Source organism: Lithobates pipiens, unplaced genomic scaffold (assembly GCF_037356315.1).
Source record: "Lithobates pipiens isolate NorthernLeopardFrog02 unplaced genomic scaffold, aLitPip1_a1.2 Scaffold_13, whole genome shotgun sequence".
In the NCBI taxonomy this organism is placed as follows: domain Eukaryota; kingdom Metazoa; phylum Chordata; class Amphibia; order Anura; family Ranidae; genus Lithobates; species Lithobates pipiens.
Window position 1 is genome coordinate 254,575,910 of NW_027507718.1, and position 20,631 is coordinate 254,596,540.

A 20,631-nucleotide genomic window follows, 5' to 3' on the forward strand; every position below is an offset into this window, starting at 1 on the left:
TACGAACGTGGGAACGCGGTGAGCTACAAGACGTACGACAAGCAGAGAAAAAGGAAGTTCAATAGCTCCTTTTGTGGCTCCTTTTGCTTGATTCTGAGCTTGCGTGAACTTTGGTGCGACGGACTTGTGTACACACGATCAACTTTCCGACAACAAAGTTTTGTCTCCCTTGTCCCCATGTTGATGGGGACAAGGGTCTCATCCCCACAACCCTCGCCCGGTGGTTTTGGGGATCTGCGGACCCCCAGATCCCTGCCTCCCCCCAGTAACCGAGTGACCCCGCCCCCTCTGATGCTACGGGAAAGCCATAGGGATGTCCTTGTGCGTCCGAGGGGGCGGGGTCACACTGACATCACCATGTGGCCCCGCCCTCAGTTATAAAAGAACTGTCACCTGAGAGGCCAGCCATTATGGCAGGTGCTTCCCATGGAGGCAGTTCGGTGGTGACGTGCGGCTTTTTTTTCTTTTTCGGTCCATTGGAGAGAGAGAAGAAGATGAATGGAAATCGTGGGACACTTTTATTTTTTTATTTTTTAATAAAGGACTTGTCCCAAGCCGTGTCTTTTTACCGTTTTCACGCATTTTTTGTGAAATTTTGTGAAATGGTAGGGGTACATTTGTACCCCGTTACCATTTCACACGAGGGGCAGGTCCCCTTGTTAAAGGGGGCTTCCAGATTCCAATAAGCCCCCCGTCCGCAAACCCACACAACCATCGGGCAAGGTTTGTGGGGATGAGGTCCTTGTCCCCATCAACATGGGGACAAGGGGCCTTGGGGGTCTGCTACCCCAAAGCACCCTCCCCATGTTGAGGGCATGCGGCCTGGTATGGTTCAGGAGGGGGGGCCGCTCTCTCATCCCCCTTCTGCCAGGTTGCGTGGCCGGATAAGGGTCTGGTATGGATTTTGAGGGGGATACCATGCTATTTTGTTTTTATTTTGCCACCAGGTTCCCCTTAATATCTATACCAGACCTGAAGGGCCTGGTATGGAATTTGGGGGGACCCCTACAATGACACTTTTCAATGACTTTTATGTGTATTGCCTGGACCGACAATTCATTATAGCCACCAGTACTTTTAAATGACTTTTATTCCTTTAGAAATATCATTTTGCTCTCGGACTGTTCTAAACATGGGAAACATGCGCCAATTTACAGGCATACTATAGACACCCCCCAGGTACAAAATTTAAAGGAATATTTCACTGTTATTGTTTCACTTTAAGCATTATTAAAATCACTGCTCCTGAAAAAACTGCCATTTTAAAACTTTTTTTGCATTGATACATGTCCCCGGGGGCAGGACCCAGGTCCCCAAACACTTTTTATGACAATACCATGCATATACGCCTTTAAAATTAGCAATTTTGATTTCTCCCATAGACTTTTAAAGGGTGTCCCGCGGCTTTTCAATTTGCTGCGAACACCCCAAATTGTTCGCTATACGGCGAACAGGTGAACACCCAATGTTCGAGTCAAACATCGGACTCATCCCTATTCAGGATGTGTGCAAAACATGGAACATGGGTCAAGTGTTCCTGTCAGAGGGCGCAGAGAAAGTTGGTGCCATTGTCGCATACAACCATTCCTGGATGAAGCTGGTGTGGTGTCAACCACCTCTGAGCCAGGCCCTGCAGAGCTGACAGAATCTCTGCCCCAGTGTGGCTCCTGTCCAAAACCACCACTAGCATATTGGTGGCGTGATGGCAGAACAAGCTCCAACAACATTGAACCCTGTCTTGCATCCTTCCCAGCTGCCAGCAGAGTTACCCAGTGCACCGTGAAGGAAAGGTAATGTCCCTATCCATGCCTGCTGGACCATGAGTCAGCGGTAATATGAACGTTACTGCAGACCGCCAGTCCAACGAGGCCAAAACATTGCCTTTCACCTGCTGATAGAGAGCCGAAATGGCTTTCTGTGAGAAGAAATGGGTTTTGGAACAGCACATTCCACAAATTCATGAAAGGGGGCAGAGTTTACAAGCTGAAAAGGCAGCAGTTGCAGTGCTAGCAATTTGGCCAAGCTAGCATTTAGGCGCTGAGCATGTGAATGGCTGGGACCGAATTTCTTTTTATGGTTCAGCAACTGCAGGTTGCTGAAATTTGTCTGCTAAAATCAATTGGTGGTGTACTGCTAGCAGATTGGCTGCAAGTACTTGGGACACCAAGTACTTGCTATACCTTCATTCCTCTCAGTGCAGGTTTTTGAGAGGACTGTTGCCAATGTACTGCATGGCAGGTCGTCATATGTCTGGTCAAGCATGTGGTGCCCAAGAGGCTGCTGTTTTGGACATGCTTGATCTGCTTCAGACATAGGTTGCAAACAGTAACTGTGCAAACTGCTGCACAGGTGTTGAAAATGACCCACACCAAGGAACTTTTAAAAGTCAGCGGGGAGTCAGCAGCACGCTACACCTGCGGAACTCTGCAGTGTGATGCAACAGGATGGCTGCCCTTAAGCTGCCCCCTAGAGGACATCCTACCTTGTTGGAGTTGTGCCTCCTCCTCCTCTCGTCTCTCAGGCACCCAAGTAAAGTCAATGGCCTCATCATCACCTTCCTCCTCGTCGCCGGAGCAAACTTGGCAGTATGCTGCAGCTGGGGGCACTTGACTGCCAATTTCTTGTCCTTCTATGGCACCCCCTCTCTCTAGGCTCACGTTACTCCCTTCCTGAACCCGGGAACCAACATTGGAGCCTTCAAATCACTGCGCATCCTCCAGCAGCATGTAACCGACACTGTGGTCAAATAATTTTGGGGACTCCTCCATGCATGATGGTGGGGCTACGGAAGGAGTGAATATGGACAAGGAGCCGGTGGAATAGACTGCTTTGGCAGCTGCGTTGGAAGGCAAACTACTCTGAACCTGGGTGACAGAGGATGAGGAGGATGAGGACGGCTTCATTATCCACTCCACCAACTCTTCTGCATGTTGTGGCTCAATAACACGGTCAGCAGCAGCAAAAAAGAACAAGCGTGCCCCATGGCCACCTGCAGAGGATGCACCATGTCCACGACCACCACTGTTGACTGTAGACACAGAGGCTGCTTGCCCTCTTTTAGTGGCCTGTGAGAGTCTGCCTCTCCTTGGCGGCCTTCCAGACATGATATATTTTTTGTTTTGCAACACCACACTACACTGTATTAGATAATGTGTTCACTGCCTGAAGTGTATAAGAAACTGTACACACTGTATTAGATACTGTGTACACAACCAGAAAAGTAGTACAAACTGTACACACTGCATTAGATACTGTGTACACCGCTTGCACTGTATTAGAAGCTGTAAAATGGCTGCACTGTATTGTATACTGTGTACACCACCAGAAGTGTAGTAGAAACTGTACACACTGTATTAAATACTGTGTACACCACCAGAAGTTTAGTAGAAATTTTTACTATGGCTGCACTGTATTGTATACTGTGTACACCACCAGAAGTGTAGTAGAAACTGTACACACTGTATTAGATACTGTGTACACAACCTGAAGTATATTAGAAACTGTACACACTGTATTAGATACTGTGTACACTGCCTGCACTGTATTAGAAACTGTACTATGGCTGCACTGTATTGTATACTGTGTACACCACCAAAATAGTAGTAGAAACTGTACACACTGTATTAGATACTCTTGTGAGATACTGTATATATATATATATATATATATATATATATATATATATATATATATATATACACATATATTTTTTATATTTATATAGTCTGTATAGCCTATATTCATATTAATATTACTGTAGTTTCATCATATAATAATATATTTATAAACTGTGTAACTTTGATTATAATTTAGATCATATTTTATGGTGTGGCTTGTGTGGAGGTATTAATGTTATGGAGTGTACAATGAAGTATGTACATCCTTTTTATATAAGGGTTTATGATAATTTTTTATTAAAATGTGAACGTTTTAATACTATTTTTTACTTTTGGGAGATTAAAAATTCAACAAAATATATTTGTTTTAAAGTTAGTTTTAAGAATTAGTTTTTTTGGATAATTGAGAAGGGTCTAAAAGGTGTATTGCTTCTAATTTGTAGACGTATACATTTTGCATAGCAACTCTTTAATGAGGATTACATCCAGTGTAAGATTCTGTCCGGCAAAGCATTTTTGCCTAGAGATAAAAGAACTGAGTAGCTCTGATAACAGACATTAAGCAGTTGTATTGACATATGAATAATAAACACAATGATTTATGAGGGTAAACAACTGCCAATCAATGCAGATTTCCACTTGTTTAATTCATCATGACTTTGGAAAAGTTAAATATTTGGCTAACAAAAAAAAAAAAAAAACTGAAACATGTCAGTGTTTTAACACATGCAGTAACTGAAGGCTCAGGAAGCAAACTGTACACTGGCATATTTGGTGGTCTTCGTATTCATAGTAATACATATACAGTATATATTCACTACACTATTTATAATTATATCTACAGAATATTATAGTTCATACATTATGTATAAACACTGATGTTCTTTATATATTAAGCAATTTCATAAAAAAAAAAAAATTCTAACCAACTCAGGAGTTGGTAGTCCTGGGAGAACCTGGGATTCAATCATATGACTGGGATTTCAGGTAAGTAATTATAGCTTTTTGAATACTTATTTTTTAATAAAAACGAAAAGTTAGGTACAGGAAGTGATACACAGAGATCAGCTTTAGGGCCCACACTGGGGCGATGCGGGTGTCAACGGTAAAGCAGCGCTATTTTTAGCGGCGCTTTACTGTCGTTTTAGCAGCGGTATTCGGGGCTGTTTTACCCCCACTAGCAGCTGAAAAAGGGTTAAAACCGCTCGCAAAGCACCGCTGCAGCGGCGCTTTGCTAGCGGTATAGCCACGCTTCCCCATTGATTTCAATGGGTAGGAGCGGTTTAGGAACTGTGAATACACCGCTCCTTCACCGCTCCAAAGATGCGGCTAGCAGGACTTTTTTACCGTCCTGTCAGCGCACCGCTCCAGTGTGAAAGCCCTCCGGATTTCACACTGGAGTGAATGGAGCCGCTTTTTTCAGGCACTATACAGGTGCTATTTTTAGTGCTGTAGCGCCTGAAAAATGCCTCAGTGTGAAAGGGGCATTAGAGTATGCTTCCACATTTGCAGTCAAATTTGGAAAAATCACACTATATGTTTTTTTTTTTTATATTTCTTACCTTTTAGATGTTTCTTAAGTGTCATGGCAGCCTGCAAGCATTTCTAAACTAGTTCAGAGTGAGAATAGAAACACTTAGGATAGACTTAGTTTCTCCCAGTAACATACAATGCATGAATGCAGCTTCTAAATCTCTAAGCTTTTGTTAGGACATACAGGGGGTTATTTACAAAAGGCAAATCCACTTTGCATTGAAAGTGCACTTGCTCTAAATCTGAGGGGTAGCTCTGCTGATTTTATCATCCAATCATGTGCAAGCTAAAATGCTGTTTTTTATTTTCCTTGCATGTCCCCCTTGGATTTACAGCTAGGGTTGCCACCTGTACGGGAGTCACCCGGACAGTCCGGGTTCTGAATCATCTGCCCGGTTTTCAGACTGCCTGAAGCCCGGACAGACCATTCTGGCACAGGGGAGCTTCATTAGCATACATGCCACTGTGGAGACAGTCACAGCAGCAGTATCATTTTGTCTCAATAAATACACACACTGTGCTTTTGTGTGTGTGTATTGGGAATCTGAAGCTCCTTTCTGTCTCCCCCCCTCCAGGCTCCTGCAGGATCTCCATTATTTCTGCCCCCCCCTCTGCAATCACTAGTGCCGTGGTCTGGGAGAAGGGGGAGGCGGAGCGGAGGAGATCACTGGAGCTGCTGTCGGACTGCCCGCTGTTCATCAAGAGGTGAGCCGACTTTTTATTATACTAAGCAAAGTTCCAGGAGCCTTTTTTTTGTGAAGGTTTAAGATAAGCAGAATCGGAAGAGACAGCAGTGAGTGTGTGTGTGTGTGTGTGTGGGGGGGGGGGGGGGGGGAGGGAAGAGTCTGCAGTCCCATCACAGGATCTCCCAAGCAGCTCACTTATCTATGTACACTAACTTCCCTCATCCTGTCCAGATTATGTGATGTCATTTATGACCATTCACTTAACCCCTTGTGTATGTGGTGAGTTTACACCCCTGATAGTCCAGACTCAGAGCCTGGATAACACAGGATATATGAATGGTCATACATTACCTTCACATCATCTGTACATACAGAGTGCAGCATCTTATAACACATTGTTTTCATTGAATAGTATTGTTGTATATTTTAGTAGATGACCACAATAACTTTTTTTTTTTAAATTATAGACATCCCTATCTGACCACTTCTCAGCCCCCAACTCCCCCCAGCTTATATCACCCCCAGACCACTTCATACAGACATCACTCCGAGCAGCTTCCTACCCCGCAGCTGAGGGACTTCATTCTATTAAATACTGCCCCCATCATACCCTCCACACTCCTCTCCTGTAAATACTGCTCCCATCATACCCTCCAAACTCCTCTCCTGTACATACTGCACCCATCACCCCCTCTGCACTCCTCTCCTGTACATACTGCCCCATCATACCCTCCTCACTACTCTCCTGTACATACTGCACCCATCATAGCACTCCTCTATTGTACATACTGCACCCATCATGCCCTCCACATTCCTATCCTGTAAATACTGCCCCCATCATACCCTCCGCACTCCTCTCCTGTACATACTGCCCCATCATACCCTCCGCACTCCTCTCCTGTACATACTGCCTCCATCATAACCTCTGCACCCCTCTCCTGTACATACTGCCCCCATCATACCTCCTGCACTCCTCTCCTGTACGTACTGCCCCCATCATACCTTCCGCACTCCTCTTCTGTACATACTGCCCCCATCATACCCTCCGCACTCCTCTCCTGTACATACTGCCCCCAATCATACCCTCCGCACTCCTCTCCTGTACATACTGCCCCCATCATACCCTCTGCACTCCTCTCCTGTACATACAGCTCCATCATACCCTCCTCACCACTCTCCTGTACATACTGCACCCATCATACCCTCCTCACTACTCTCCTGTACATACTGCACCCATCATACCCTCCTCACTACTCTCCTGTACATACTAAACCCATCATAGCACTCCTCTCCTTTACATACTGCACCCATCATAGCACTCCTCTCCTGTACATAATGCACCCATCATACCCTCCACACTCCTCTCCTGTACATACTGCACCCATCGTACCCTCCACACTCCTCTCCTGTACATACTGCACCCATCGTACCCTCCACACTCCTCTCCTGTACATACTGCCCCATCATACCCTCCACACTCATCTCCAGTACATACTGCCCCCATCATACCCTCCACACTCATCTCCTGTACATACTGCACCCATCATACCCTCCACGCTCCTCTCCTGTACATACTGCACCCATCACCCCCTCCACACTCCTCTCCTGTACATACTGCCCAATCATACCCTCCTCACTCCTCTCCTGTACATACTGCACCCATCATAGCACTCCTCTCCTGTACATAATGCACCCATCATACCCTCCACACTCCTCTCCTGTATATACTGCACCCACCATACCCTCCACACTCCTCTCCTGTACATACTGCCCCCATCATACCCTCCACACTCCTCTCCTGTACATACTGCACCCATCATACCCTCCACACTCCTCTCCTGTACATACTGCACCCATCATACCCTCCAGAAATGTTATTTAATCACAAAACTATATGTATAGTGTATACAACATAAACAAATGCTGTGCATTACAATGTACAGTGGTAATGAATTTAATGTACTACAAAAAAAATAAATATTTGCCGGCGCTGCTAAAGTGTTCGGGTTTGGCTTGAAGAAAAGGTGGCAACCCTATTTACAGCGACTGCACTTCCAGGGTCACTTGCAGTGCACTTGTAGTGCAAAGTGGATTTGTAAATTTAGTAAATAACCTCCACAGTGTTCAAATGATAATTAAATCTGCCAGCACAGATAGACAAGGGTTAATTATGGCAAATATAACTCCTCAGCCTCTGCTAATCGTGGGCGCAATACTTTGCAGGCACCTAAAGAAAAAATAATAAATGCACATTTTTTAACTGCAAAACGATATTATTATATAGTAGAAATAAATGAATAGCTCGAAAAACAAATAATGTTAGTTACAACATTATTTTCATATTCATGTTTTGGTGTGTGTGCCTCTCCTATCAACAATATTCTTTACTGTGTATTTTCCTTTTATTTTTTACCAATTACAATCACCAATTACAATCTTGGCAATTTGGCATCTATGCATATAGTACATACAGTAGGTGTCATATGTATATTGCATATCAAAGCACAAATTTATCCACAATGACCAAAGCATTCCTGAGACTATATATATATATATGTGTGTGTGTATGTATGTATGTATGTATATATATATATATATATATATATATATATATATATTTATATGTATATATATAGTGTGTGTGTGTGTGTGTGTATTATATACAGAGAGATCTAGAGAGATAGATTTTTTTTTTTACCTGGTGCTGTAGGGACATTGTACAAAACTGCAGGGTCGGGGGATGGCTGTGAATGATACAATATGCTCATGAGTGGTACAATAAGCTCTATGGTAAATATTCTACAGTAGCTATTAATATGAATTACTTCAATCAAAAAGCATATTTGATGTCATATACATTTTATTTTGTTACAGGAATTGGTGTGCATATGTCCATACGAGGCTCCTTCCAACTGTTGTTATGGAAAATGTGGAAACACATGTGTCTGCAGGAACAAATCCTTGTACATGGAGCATTGGAGCCTGTTCATCGAGGTCTGTACTTCTAAATGTGTGAGCCGTTTTATTTTTTATTTTTATTTCCCAGGCATTCCAGTTTACAGTAGGTTTACTGTGCTTTAAGCACAAACTGTATACAAAGCAATGACATCTATGATTAGTATGCTGAACAGAAAAAAATGCATTGTCTCTACTATGAACAATTGCTTCAGACAGGTAAAGTCATGAACCATTAAACTGGATGTCCTGGGTCTATTTATAAGGAGCTACAGACTGTCCTTTCACACGGGGCGGATCAGTTCTGATCCGCCCCGTGGATATCCGTTTGCTCAGCGGGGATCACTCCGCCGATCCCCGCTGAGCAGGGAGATGACAGGTCAGTCTCTGCACACTGCGCAGGGACGGATCTGTCACAGCGCCGCTCTCCCCTATGGGAGATCGGATGACGACGGACCGCAGTGCCCGTCGTCATCCGATCCGATCCGCAGACGGATGGAAAAATAGCTTTTTCCTCCGTTACACTTTTTCGGATCGGAGCGGGTCGGATGTCAGCGGACATGTCACCGCTGACATCCGACGCTCCATAGAGCTCTATGGAGCACCCGTTCAGGTCCGCCTGAAAAACTGACAGGCGGGCCTGAACGGGACGTTAGTGTGAAAGAGGCCTAAGGTGTTTTTTTTTTTCAAGTAGCTTAATATGCAGATAAAGATTAGTGAACACAGCATAGCTCTCAGAATTATAGTTCTAGTTAGATATCATAGAAATGATGATCATATAATTCACTGTTACATTTTATTTATAATAATAAATTAAATGCGCTGTGAGTCTTTAGATATTATGTACTGTATGTAGGATGGCAAACCTATTTTAGGCCCCTTTCACACTGACGTTCCGTTCAGGCCCGCCTGTCAGTTTTTCAGGCGGACCTGAACGGGTGCTCCATAGAGGTCTATGGAGCGTCGGATGTCAGCGGTGACATGTCCGCTGACATCCGACCCGCTCCGATCCGAAAAAGTGTGACGGAGGAAAAAGCTATTTTTCCATCCGTCTGCGGATCGGATCGGGTGACGACGGGCACTGCGGTCCGTCGTCATCCGATCTCCCATAGGGGAGAGCGGCGCTGTGACAGGTCCGTCCCTGCGCAGTGTGCAGAGACGGAGCTGTCATCTCCCTGCTCAGCGGGGATCGGCGGAGTGATCCCCGCTGAGCAAACGGACATCCACGGGGCGGATCAGAACTGATCCGCCCCGTGTGAAAGGACCCTAAAGTTGATCCACATACAACGTATTTTGTAGGTAAAGTGGCCAGTTGCATGTGTCCCTTTATATTTCATATACCAACTGTTTATTTTTATTTTTTATTTAGTTTAATATAACTGCATAACCAAGTCTGGGCAGTGTGTATTATAACTACAGAAACTTTGTTTTTCTTTCTTAGGGCTCATGCACACAGGACGTTTCAAATATGGCAGCTCTGCAGCAGCACTAAAAAAGCATTAGTCATTTTTACATTAGCAGTTTTGCGTGTTTTCCCGAGTGTTTTTTGACGTTAGCGTTTTTGGGTGTTTTTTCACTCCCTATAAATGTAAAAATGTAAAAAAGCTTAAAAGCACCAAACACGGCTAAACAAGTTTTTTTAGCATTTTTCATTTTTAGATCTCGTTTTTACTACTCCTGGAAGCACAGGCTGTCTATTTTTTCTACTGCCCCTAAACGCTTATGCCTCCAAAACGACAGTTTATGTGTGCATGGACACATAGGAGGTTATTTACGAAAGGCAAATCCACTTTGCACTGCAAGTGAAAACTACATGTGCAAAGTGCACTTGAAATTGCACTGAAAGTGCACTTGGAAGTGCAGTCACGGTAAATCTGAGGGGTGGATCTGAAATGAGGGGAAGCTCTGTTGATTTTATCATCCAATCATGTGCAAGCTAAAATGCTGTTTTTTATTTTCCTTGCATGTCCCCCTCGGATCTACAGCGACTGCACTTCCAAGTGCACTTTCAGTGCAATTTCAAGTGCACTTTGCACTTGTAGCTTGCACTTGTAGTGCAAAGTGGATTTGCCTTTAGTAAATAATCCCCATAGGCTAACATGGAGGGGCTTTTAGAGGCAGTTAAACGCACCTAAAAACTGCTGTAAAAACGTCCTGTGTGCATGAGCCCTTACTGATAAATAAGTATTTGGCTTTGAATGTTTAGCTGTGCATAAATGAGAATATATGCTCAAGCAATATTAGATAAATCAGTATGAATATGTAGCAGGGACGGTTACAAGGTTTATTTCTACAAATTAGTTAAATGCCAATTTTGATAAAATGGTGTCAACTTTCTAACTCTGAAACATCAAATTTTTTACTTTTGCAAGTAGAAACACACATTTCAAGCTCTGAAAATTGTAACTTCTATGAATGTAAATCTTAAATTTAAAGTGATTGTTAAAGTCTTAGTTTTGTTTAAAAGACTAACATGTTATACTTACCTGCTCTGTACAATGGTATTGCACAGTGTAGAGAGACATAAACCGGTAACTCAAACGTGGCAGAAACGTGGTAACATCTGTTGGACCCTGCTATTGCTGTAGTACAAAAATAAACTTTTTCATTAAAGAGGAGGTCCAGCCTGGGTGAAAAAAATAAATAAAAGTCAGCAGCTACAAATACTGTAGTTGCTGACTTTTAATATTAGGGCACTTATTATGTCCAGGGATTCTGCGATGTCAGCACCCCAGCTGATCTTCGGATCGACTGCTGCTGCCATTCCTGGTAAGGGAACCAGGCAGGCTTTCGGCTTCACTCCTGGTTGCCTACTGCACATGCATGAAGTGTACCGAGCTTTCTAATTGGCCCAACGGGGGAAGGAGGAGGGGCGCTGAACCTCTGGGAGATCGGGCCGCAGGTATTCTCCAGAAGTGGGGAAAGGGGCCTGTCAAAAACAGGTCCCCCTGTCCCCCCCCTCCCCCCTGAAAGGTGCCAAATGTGGGGGGAGGAAGCATATAAGCGAGAGTTCCACTTTTGGGTGGAACTCCACTTCAAAAAGTTACAAAGTTGCTGGCCTATGTCTCTTATGGTTCTGCAGTGAATGCAACAGCCAGAGCACCGCCACTGTGCTTATACACTCTTCAACATAGCGCTAGAGCTTGGGTGAATCTTTGTGGCCTTCTATTGCACAGAGTAACCCTGATCCTCCCTATCTGGGATCCCCCGCTGGTGTTCTAGCCTGCTCCTCTTCTTGGTGCGCCCCCCATAGGAATGGAAATCTGTGAGCAGGGGAGGCTTATCAAAATATGGAAGCCCCCTTTAACAAGATGGGGACCCCGGATCTCCCCCCCGCCTTATGTGAATGAATATGGGGACACGTATATATATATATGATCAATGATGTCACCTGGTGATCTCACCCCATTATGAATTAATTGACTCCATAAACATTCACATAAAAGGAGGCAGGATCTGGGAGGCACCTTATTGTTAAAGGGGGCTTCCAGATTCTGATAAACCCCCCAGAGACCTCTACAACCACTGGGCCAGAGTTGTTAAGAAGAGGTCCTTGTCCTCATCAGCATGAAGATAAGGTAATTTGCCAAGGGGATCCCCCCTGGCAAGGTAATCTCTAATCTCTTCCATGCTGTTGATAGCATGTCGCCTGTTATGCTTTCAGAAGGGCTTTCCTGACTTAAGACCTGGTATGGATTTGGGGGGCACACTTTGTTTTTAAAGTGAGGTCCCTCTTAAAATCTAGATCAGATCTGAAGGGCCTGGCATGGATTTGGAGTGTACCCCACACCATTTTATTTTTTTATTTTTCATTGGTTGTTAGGACACTGGCATGGATGAGTCAAAATGCAGTAGTATCAAAAACACATCAAAACACAATCAATTGCACTGCATAATCATATTGAAAATGGGATCAAATCACAGCTGTACTAAGTTGAACCTAGCCTTAAGAAATCCTGCTTTCTATGTAGAAAACGTTAGATGATTTATACATGAACAAAATACTCAATATTGTTCTAAGCTAACCCCTATGTTCACAACTGTTAGATATATGGTCACAAACTGCTTGTAAATATGACAGTGCATCACCAGTCATAAATTATGCTGCATGGCAGTTATGGTCTACCTCACTTGTGCTATTAATCTAGAACACATAAAAAGAATTCATTATTGTTGTCATATGTGCTTGCCATCCTCCAGGAGTCGTATTATCACTCAACCAGTTTACAGAATGAAGCATAAAATAGTGACATCTTTGGAATGGAAGTGCTGCCCAGGATACAGTGGAGAACAGTGCGTGGTCTCAGGTTTGTTTCCAGATCTCTCCAGATTTGTATTTTTACTTGTTACCATCTCCTCTACTATTCAAAACTAGAGATGAGCTGCCAGTTCAGACCACATTTTGCTTGTATGGTGGTTTTGCAAATGGCCAAACTAAACAGATTTTCAAATATGTTTCTTTCCATGGCAGCAAAAGTTATTTATTTAGCAGTGATAGTACTATCGCTAAATGTGACTGCTTCTGCTAAGGATAGTTAGGAAGCCACAAGCTGCCAAAATCTTAACCACCTTTATGATTCCTCGCCCAGCCAAGCCAGCTGAGGATTTCAAAGGGACGTTACTAACCAAATATGGTCATGTGCATAATTGGTCAAAAACATTACCCAGGAGACTCCACCCCTTTTGTTTACATTAGTCGTGGGGACTAGGACATTGGGTTTGTCAATTGGCCAGTGGATTTTTTTCCTTTGGCAGGTCTGTGAATGTCATTTGCAGAGATCTACATGATTTTACATTGCTGGACAAAGTACGTGATTGTGGCTTTACATAATAGGACTCCACACGTGTTTTATTTTGTTTTTTTTATCACTTGGGAATGAGCAGGGGTACCCTTTATCCCCTATAATCATCTGCCATCCATACTAGACCATCATCAAGGATAAAGGTTATATATTGTTAGGAGTAACCCCACACTTTTTTTTCCAGGTTTATGGAATGGTAAAGATTAGTGGTTCTTAACCTTAGTCCTCAAGTACCCCCAATGGGCTATGTTTTCAGGTTTTCTTTTACTTTGCACAGCTTCTTTAAATCAATATCAATGACATGGTATAGCTATTTTATCTAAGTGAAGTTCCCAAAACATGGTCTCTTGGGGGGTACTTGACGAGTGAGGTTAAGAACCACTGGTATAGATGAAGGGAATCCCATAGAGTTTTTCACCAACACAAGTATAACAGCCAAAGCTGTTATTTGCTGGCAATCAGAAGTATTTTTCTTTGTAATTATGAGCTTTGCTGCAGTAGGTTGTTTACAGATGCAAAACTTCATAAGCAAGACACACACTCCCATCAACTGTAATTTTTTTTTTTTTAACAGTTTGTTTTCCTTTGGTGCATGTTCCTCAGTTCTAAATGCTATTTTGTTCCACAACGCCCTGCCTATTAGGAATGGCCATTACTGTATTTTAACATTTGCCTCCTATTGACTTCAATTGTGTTCAGATTCAGTGCCAGAAATGTAGGCATGCTCTGCACGCTTGCCTCAAACCAAACCCAGGTACGTTCAGCTCCTCCCTACTCAAAACAAAATGTATATTTGTAGTGCTTATCCAAAGCAATGTGCTCTCTTTTGCTGATCCTTATAATATACATTGTTAAAGTGGAACTTCAGGTTAGATCTAACCAAGCTTAAAACTGCTCCCACCCCTTCTAACTCCTAATCTAACCACCCTGTAGAAGAAAGTTGCTTATATTTACCTATCCCCAGGGTGCTATGGTCTAGTCACATGATTTCTCCAGCGGCTGGCTTTCAGGGAGAGGAGAGGAGAGTGCCAACAATGACTGGAATGTCCGGTCAGTAGTGTCAGACATTGGCTTACTATGGGCCATCTGTCGTCTACACTAAAGGCAGCACTGGGACCTAATCACATGGCCGGACTGGAGCGCCCTGAGAATAGATAAGTATAAGAATCTTACTTCTACAGGATAGCTAGAATAGACATTAGGAGGGTGTGGAAGCAATTTTAAGCTTAGTGCAATCTAGCCTTGACTGCAACTTTAAGTCATGTGCTTCACACATAGCAGGTGAAAACATTTTTATCATGTGCCCAATGAAGGCAAAGTGGTCTATATTATGTTTTAATCCAAGGTTTACACAATGTTTGATCAAGATTAACACATTTTTTTTTAAATTGATTCCATTACAAAAGTGTAAATCCTAGCTGAAAGTTTTGAGAAATTGTTTATAAATAGACCCCAAAGTGCCAGTGGCTAGGCACAGGGTTATACACACACATTTATTAGTTTGAGGCACTGACAGTATAATAAAGGAATATTATAAAGAAAAAGAGACAGAACAGTAGCATTAGAATAAGATATCCTTTATTGTCATACAACAAAATGTATCTGGATACGCTCTACAACAGCAATAAACAGCAAAAAAAATCAAATTCCACATAGTATTCCTAAAATGCTGTACCTGGTGGGGTTATGGACAATTCAGCCCTAGGGGAAAAAAACATACTTTAAGCAATTAGTGTGCGTTTTAATTGTCCTATATCTTTTCTCTATTGGCAATGCGACAAACACACTATAACCTGGGTGGGTTGGATCACTACTAATAGCTTTTGCCTGCTTTTTTATTTGGTTGGCATATGCTGTGTCCAAATTTGGTAGCTCTGCTCCTATGATCCGTTGCACTGTTTTTACCACATGAGACAGGCACTTCTTATCCTCCACCCTGTAGCTGGCATACCATACTACAGCGCAGTGGAGAAGAATACTCTCAATGGTACAATGATAGAAATTGACCAGAAGCCTTAAAAGGGTTGTAAAGTTAAGTGGTTTTTAGGATACATAGGATGCATTAAGGTGAAATGCCAGCCCCCCCATTTTACTTACCCGACCCCTCAAACTTGTCCCATGGGGACGCGCTGTCTCTCTGTCTTGGGTTCTCAGCTTTTGCGTGGATAGATTGATTGCAGTGCAGCCATTGGCTCCTGCTGCTGTCAATCAAATCCAATGACGTGACCGCCGGGGGGGGTGGGGCCGAGTCCTATATTTGGCGTCTATTGGAAGCAGAATGCTAGACTCAGGAGCGCACCAGGAAGGTAACCCCCCCGAGAGAGCAGTTCTCCCAGGGGGTTATCTAAAGTGGGGAGGAGCCAAGAGAGCCACCGAGAGAACCCCAGAAGAGCAGGTTCAGGGCCACTCTGTGCAAAACGAGCTGCACAGTGGAGGTAAGTATGATATGTTTGTTATTTTAAAAAGAAAAATTGAACTTTAGTGTCACTTTAAGAGCTATCCAGCCTGATTCAGTCTCTGAAGGAAAAAAATAGTCTCTGCTGCGCTTTTTTGACTAGAAAAACGTATTGAGACCATGACAACTTAAAATATGCACTCCTGAAAATGTAATTGTGTTCACCCTTTCAAACCTCCTCACCACCTATATATATACAGGGCCATGATTTATCTTTCTTGATCTCCTATTATCCACTATTATTTCTTTAGTTTTTGCAGTATTAGGTATTAAATCATTTTCTCTACACCACTCAACCAAATGTTGAATTTCCTGCCTATAGGCTGTCTCATCATTATCTTGTATGAGTCCCACTTAATTGGTATCGACAGCAAACTTCACTATAGTGTTATGCCGCGTACACATGTAGCCAACTATCCGGCGGACTTAGTCTGACCGACTTCCCGCCGGACTGTCCGCCGGACTTTCCGAACGGGCTACTTGCCCACACACGGCACTTTTTCAGCGGACTATTATGGCGTACTAAGTGCCGAACTATCCGCCATACTTTTGAAATGAACGGACTCGCCCACACACGCGGAGGAAAGTCCGCTCATTTTGAGTGCGTCTCCAGGTAGCCAGGGCCAGCCACCTGGTATGGACTTAAAAGGGAATCCCTACGCCGGCGTGGGGGTCCCCCCTAGGTCCACATCAGAACCTTATCCGAGCACGCTACCCGGCCGGCCAGGAAAGGGGGTGGGGAAGGGGGCCCCCGGGTTTCCCGGCCCCCCACCCTATGTGAATGAGTATGGGGTACAATGTACCCCTACCCATTCACCTGTGGAAAAAAGTAAAAATAAAACACAACACACAAGGGTTAAAATAGTTTATTACACAGCTCCGGGGGTCTTCCGTCTTCGGGGGTCTTCTCGCCGGACTCCTCCGCTATCTTCTGCTATCTCTTTTGCTAGCGGAGGAGCCCGGCTTTCTTCTTCGCCGCCGCCACCCTCTTCTTCCGACTTCGGGGGTCTTGTCCCCCTCTTCGGTTCTTCTTTCCGGGCCACCGCACCTTCTTCTAGCTCTTTTACAGGCGGTGGCCCAGTCTTCTGTCGCCACTGTCGCCGTCTTCTGTTCTTCTCTTCTTATCTTCAAATGTTGCTTCGTCGCATCCTCCACTCACAATGGCAGGGACGCTGTGCGCGGCGACTTATATAGGTACATCACTGGATGATGTCCCCGCCCTTTTATGATGTCACAGTCCCAGGCGGGAAAAGTCAGTTCATTTCAAATGTACGGTGGACTGGCACACACACGGCCGGATTGTCCGCCGAAATGCGAGTCCGGCGGTAAGATTGGAGGGCAAAACTACTAAGTCCGCCGTACTTTTGGCTAAAAAAAGTCCGCCGGAGGCTACACACGGGGGGATTGTCCGACGGACTTGAGTTTGCCGGACTTTTCCACCGGATACTTTTGAAATGAACGGACTCGCCCACACACGCGGAGGAAAGTCCGCTCATTTTGAGTGCGTCTCCAGGTAGCCAGGGCCAGCCACCTGGTATGGACTTAAAAGGGAAACCCTACGGCGGCGTGGGGGTCCCCCCTAGGTCCACATCAGAACCTTATCCGAGCACGCTACCCGGCCGGCCAGGAAAGGGGGTGGGGAAGGGGGCCCCCGGGTTTCCCGGCCCTCCACCCTATGTGAATGAGTATGGGGTACAATGTACCCCTACCCATTCACCTGTGGAAAAAAATAAAACACAACACACAAGGGTTAAAATAGTTTATTACACAGCTCCGGGGGTCTTCCGTCTTCGGGGGTCTTCTCGCCGGACTCCTCCGCTATCTTCTGCTAGCTCTTTTGCTAGCGGAGGAGCCCGGCTTTCTTCTTCGCCGCTGTCACCCTCTTCTTCCGACTTCGGGGGTCTTGTCCCCCTCTTCGGTTCTTCTTTCCGGGCCACCGCACCTTCTTCTAGCTCTTTTACAGGCGGTGGCCCAGTCTTCTGTCGCCGCTGTCGCCGTCTTCTGTTCTTCTCTTCTTATCTTCAAATGTTGCTTCGTCGCATCCTCCACTCACAATGGCAGGGACGCTGTGCGCGGCGACTTATATAGGGACATCACTGGATGATGTCCCCGCCTATTATGATGTCACAGTCCCAGGCGGGAAAAGTCAGTTCATTTCAAAAGTACGGTGGACTGGCACACACACGGATGGATTGTCCGCCGAAATGCGAGTCCGGCGGTAAGATTGGAGGGCAAAACTACTAAGTCCGCCGTACTTTTGGGTAAAAAAAGTCCGCCGGAGGCTACACACGGGGGGATTGTCCGGCGGACTTGAGTTTGCCGGACTTTTCCACCGGATTGTTTGATCGTGTGTACGCGGCATTAGACGCATGTATGGGAGTATAATCGTGAGTAAACAGGGCTGGACTTAATCCACATCCCTGTAGTACCCCTGTATTCAAAATAATAGTGTTAGATACTTGATCTCCTATTCTTACAATTTGGCCTGTTGTTAGGAAATCCATAATCCATGTGCACAGCAATGGACATAGGCGCAAAGCTTTTAACTTTTCCACAAATTTTTAGGGACTACTTTGTTAAATGCGGAGCTAAAATCAATGAATAACATCCTAACATATGTGTTTGAGATATGTCAAGGCAGCATGCAATGCAATAGCAATTGCATCATCTGTGCTTCTATTTGCACAATAGGAAAACTGATATTTATCCAGATCAACAGGAATGCTTGCCTTAAAGTGATTGTAAATTCTCGTTTTTTTTAAACAACAAACATGTTATATTTACTTCATCTGCGCAGTTAGTTTTGCACAGAGCAGCCCGGATCCTCCTCTTCTTGGGTCCCCCCTCACTGCTCCTGGCCCCTCCTTCCTGTTGAGTGCCCCTACAGCAAGCAGCTTGCTATGGGGGCACCTGAGCCGAGTCACAGCTCCGTATGTCCATCCAGACACATGGAGCCCAAACCTAGCCTCGCCCTCTCTCCCCTGATTGTCTAACTGACTTGACTTGATTGACAGATGTGGGAGCCAATGGCGCTGCTGCTATGTCTCAGCCCATCGGGAGCAGAGTCCTGGATGGCTAAGACACTTGTGGACATCGCTGGAGAGAGATGAGGCTTAGGTAAGTAATTAGAAGGTGCTGGGGAGGCTGCTACACACAAAAGGTTTTTTATCTTAATGCATAGAATACATTAAGATATAGGCACATGGGGGCGGAGCCTGACTGAGCAGACATGACAGCTTAGAGCTCTGCTCCTGAAAGGATGTTTTTGCTGTATCATACAGTGTTCCGGCTCAGCTTCACCCGGTAAATATTGTTACTCGGTCTGCTGATAACCCAAGCCACTTCTTGTAATGGTTTTTGGGAGTTCTTGCCTGAAAATGAAGCCAAAAAACAACAAAGAAGTGCTGTGTCAGTCTTCAGTCAGAATGGCACTAGCGGCATCCCCTCCCCCTGGTATCTCACACTCAGTGAATACCCCTCAGTGCTCTAAAGTATCTGTGGCAACATGACTCAGATTCATCTATAAAAACTTCACAAATGACCGTATTTATCGGCGTATAACATGCCCTTTTTTTACCCTGAAAATGGAGGGTAAATCGTGCCTGCATGTTATACGTCGATATCTGTATTTTTACAGCAGGGGGTGGGTATTAGGCGGTCCTCCCCGAGTGCCACCTATTGGGAGGGTGTCGGACCGGCCACCCCACCTCTCCTGGCTGTGGAACAGCGCTGTCAGTAAAGGTCAGAAAATACCACTGCAGTGCCAGCCCCCCTGTGACACACCGCTCCCCCTATGTAACCCAATGTAAGAGAGGAGAGCAGTCACATGACCGGGGCCACGAGAGAGAGTGGCTCAGCAGCGTTAAGGGAGTTATGTGAGTGACACAGGAGAAGGGGCTGACAGTGTAAAGTTCTCTCAACTCCACAGTATGCCCACAGCGCTGTCCCTGTCCCAGCGCTCGGAGTGCAGGGGGGTCTTTATAATGAAAGGAGGCTGTTTGTGTTGTACTGGGGCTGTTTGTTGTACAAGGGCCCGTGTACTATGCAGGGGGGCTGTGTAAAGTTTTTTCCTGAAACTTCCCTCTTAAAGTTAAGGTGCGTGTTATACGACGGAGCGTGTTATACACTTATAAATACGGTACATCTTTTACAGACCCTGCTCATTTGTCTGTTCTGAGGCAATTTGAAAAAAATGCTTCACAAAGCTCTTAAACAGACCTCAGATCATATAGCAAACAGTCTTGTTAGGGGAATCAGAGAACTGGGCCACAGAACTGCAAATCTTGAAATGCAGGTTGATGAACTTGAAAATAACACCCAGGCTTATGCAGTTGAATTTAAAAACCTCAAAGAGGAAAACGTAGTCCTTCAATCTCTTTTAGAAGATTACAAAAATAGAGCCCAGCGTTTCAACATCCTTATACGTGGAATATCTGAATCTGTCACTGATTTGCCAGCCACTATGCTATCCCTATTTCAAGAACTACAGCCTTCCATACCAGTGGAACAAATGGAGATGGGCAGGGCTCATAGAGCCTCGCAAAGCTCATGGACCACTGCAAGATATTATCGCCAAATTTCAC

General features: G+C 44.6%; 1 protein-coding gene across 2 annotated transcripts in view; it reads left to right on the plus strand.

Annotated features, from left to right (window-relative positions):
• MMRN1 (multimerin 1) overlaps positions 1 to 20,631 on the plus strand; it is a 184,983-nt gene that overhangs the window by 109,794 nt on the left and 54,558 nt on the right. For both annotated transcript variants that reach the window (XM_077476554.1, XM_077476555.1), the window contains exons 2-3: positions 8,711 to 8,830; positions 12,992 to 13,098. In XM_077476554.1, coding sequence (XP_077332680.1) covers positions 8,711 to 8,830; positions 12,992 to 13,098 — 227 coding nt within the window. The remainder of the gene's footprint in view (positions 1 to 8,710; positions 8,831 to 12,991; positions 13,099 to 20,631) is intronic.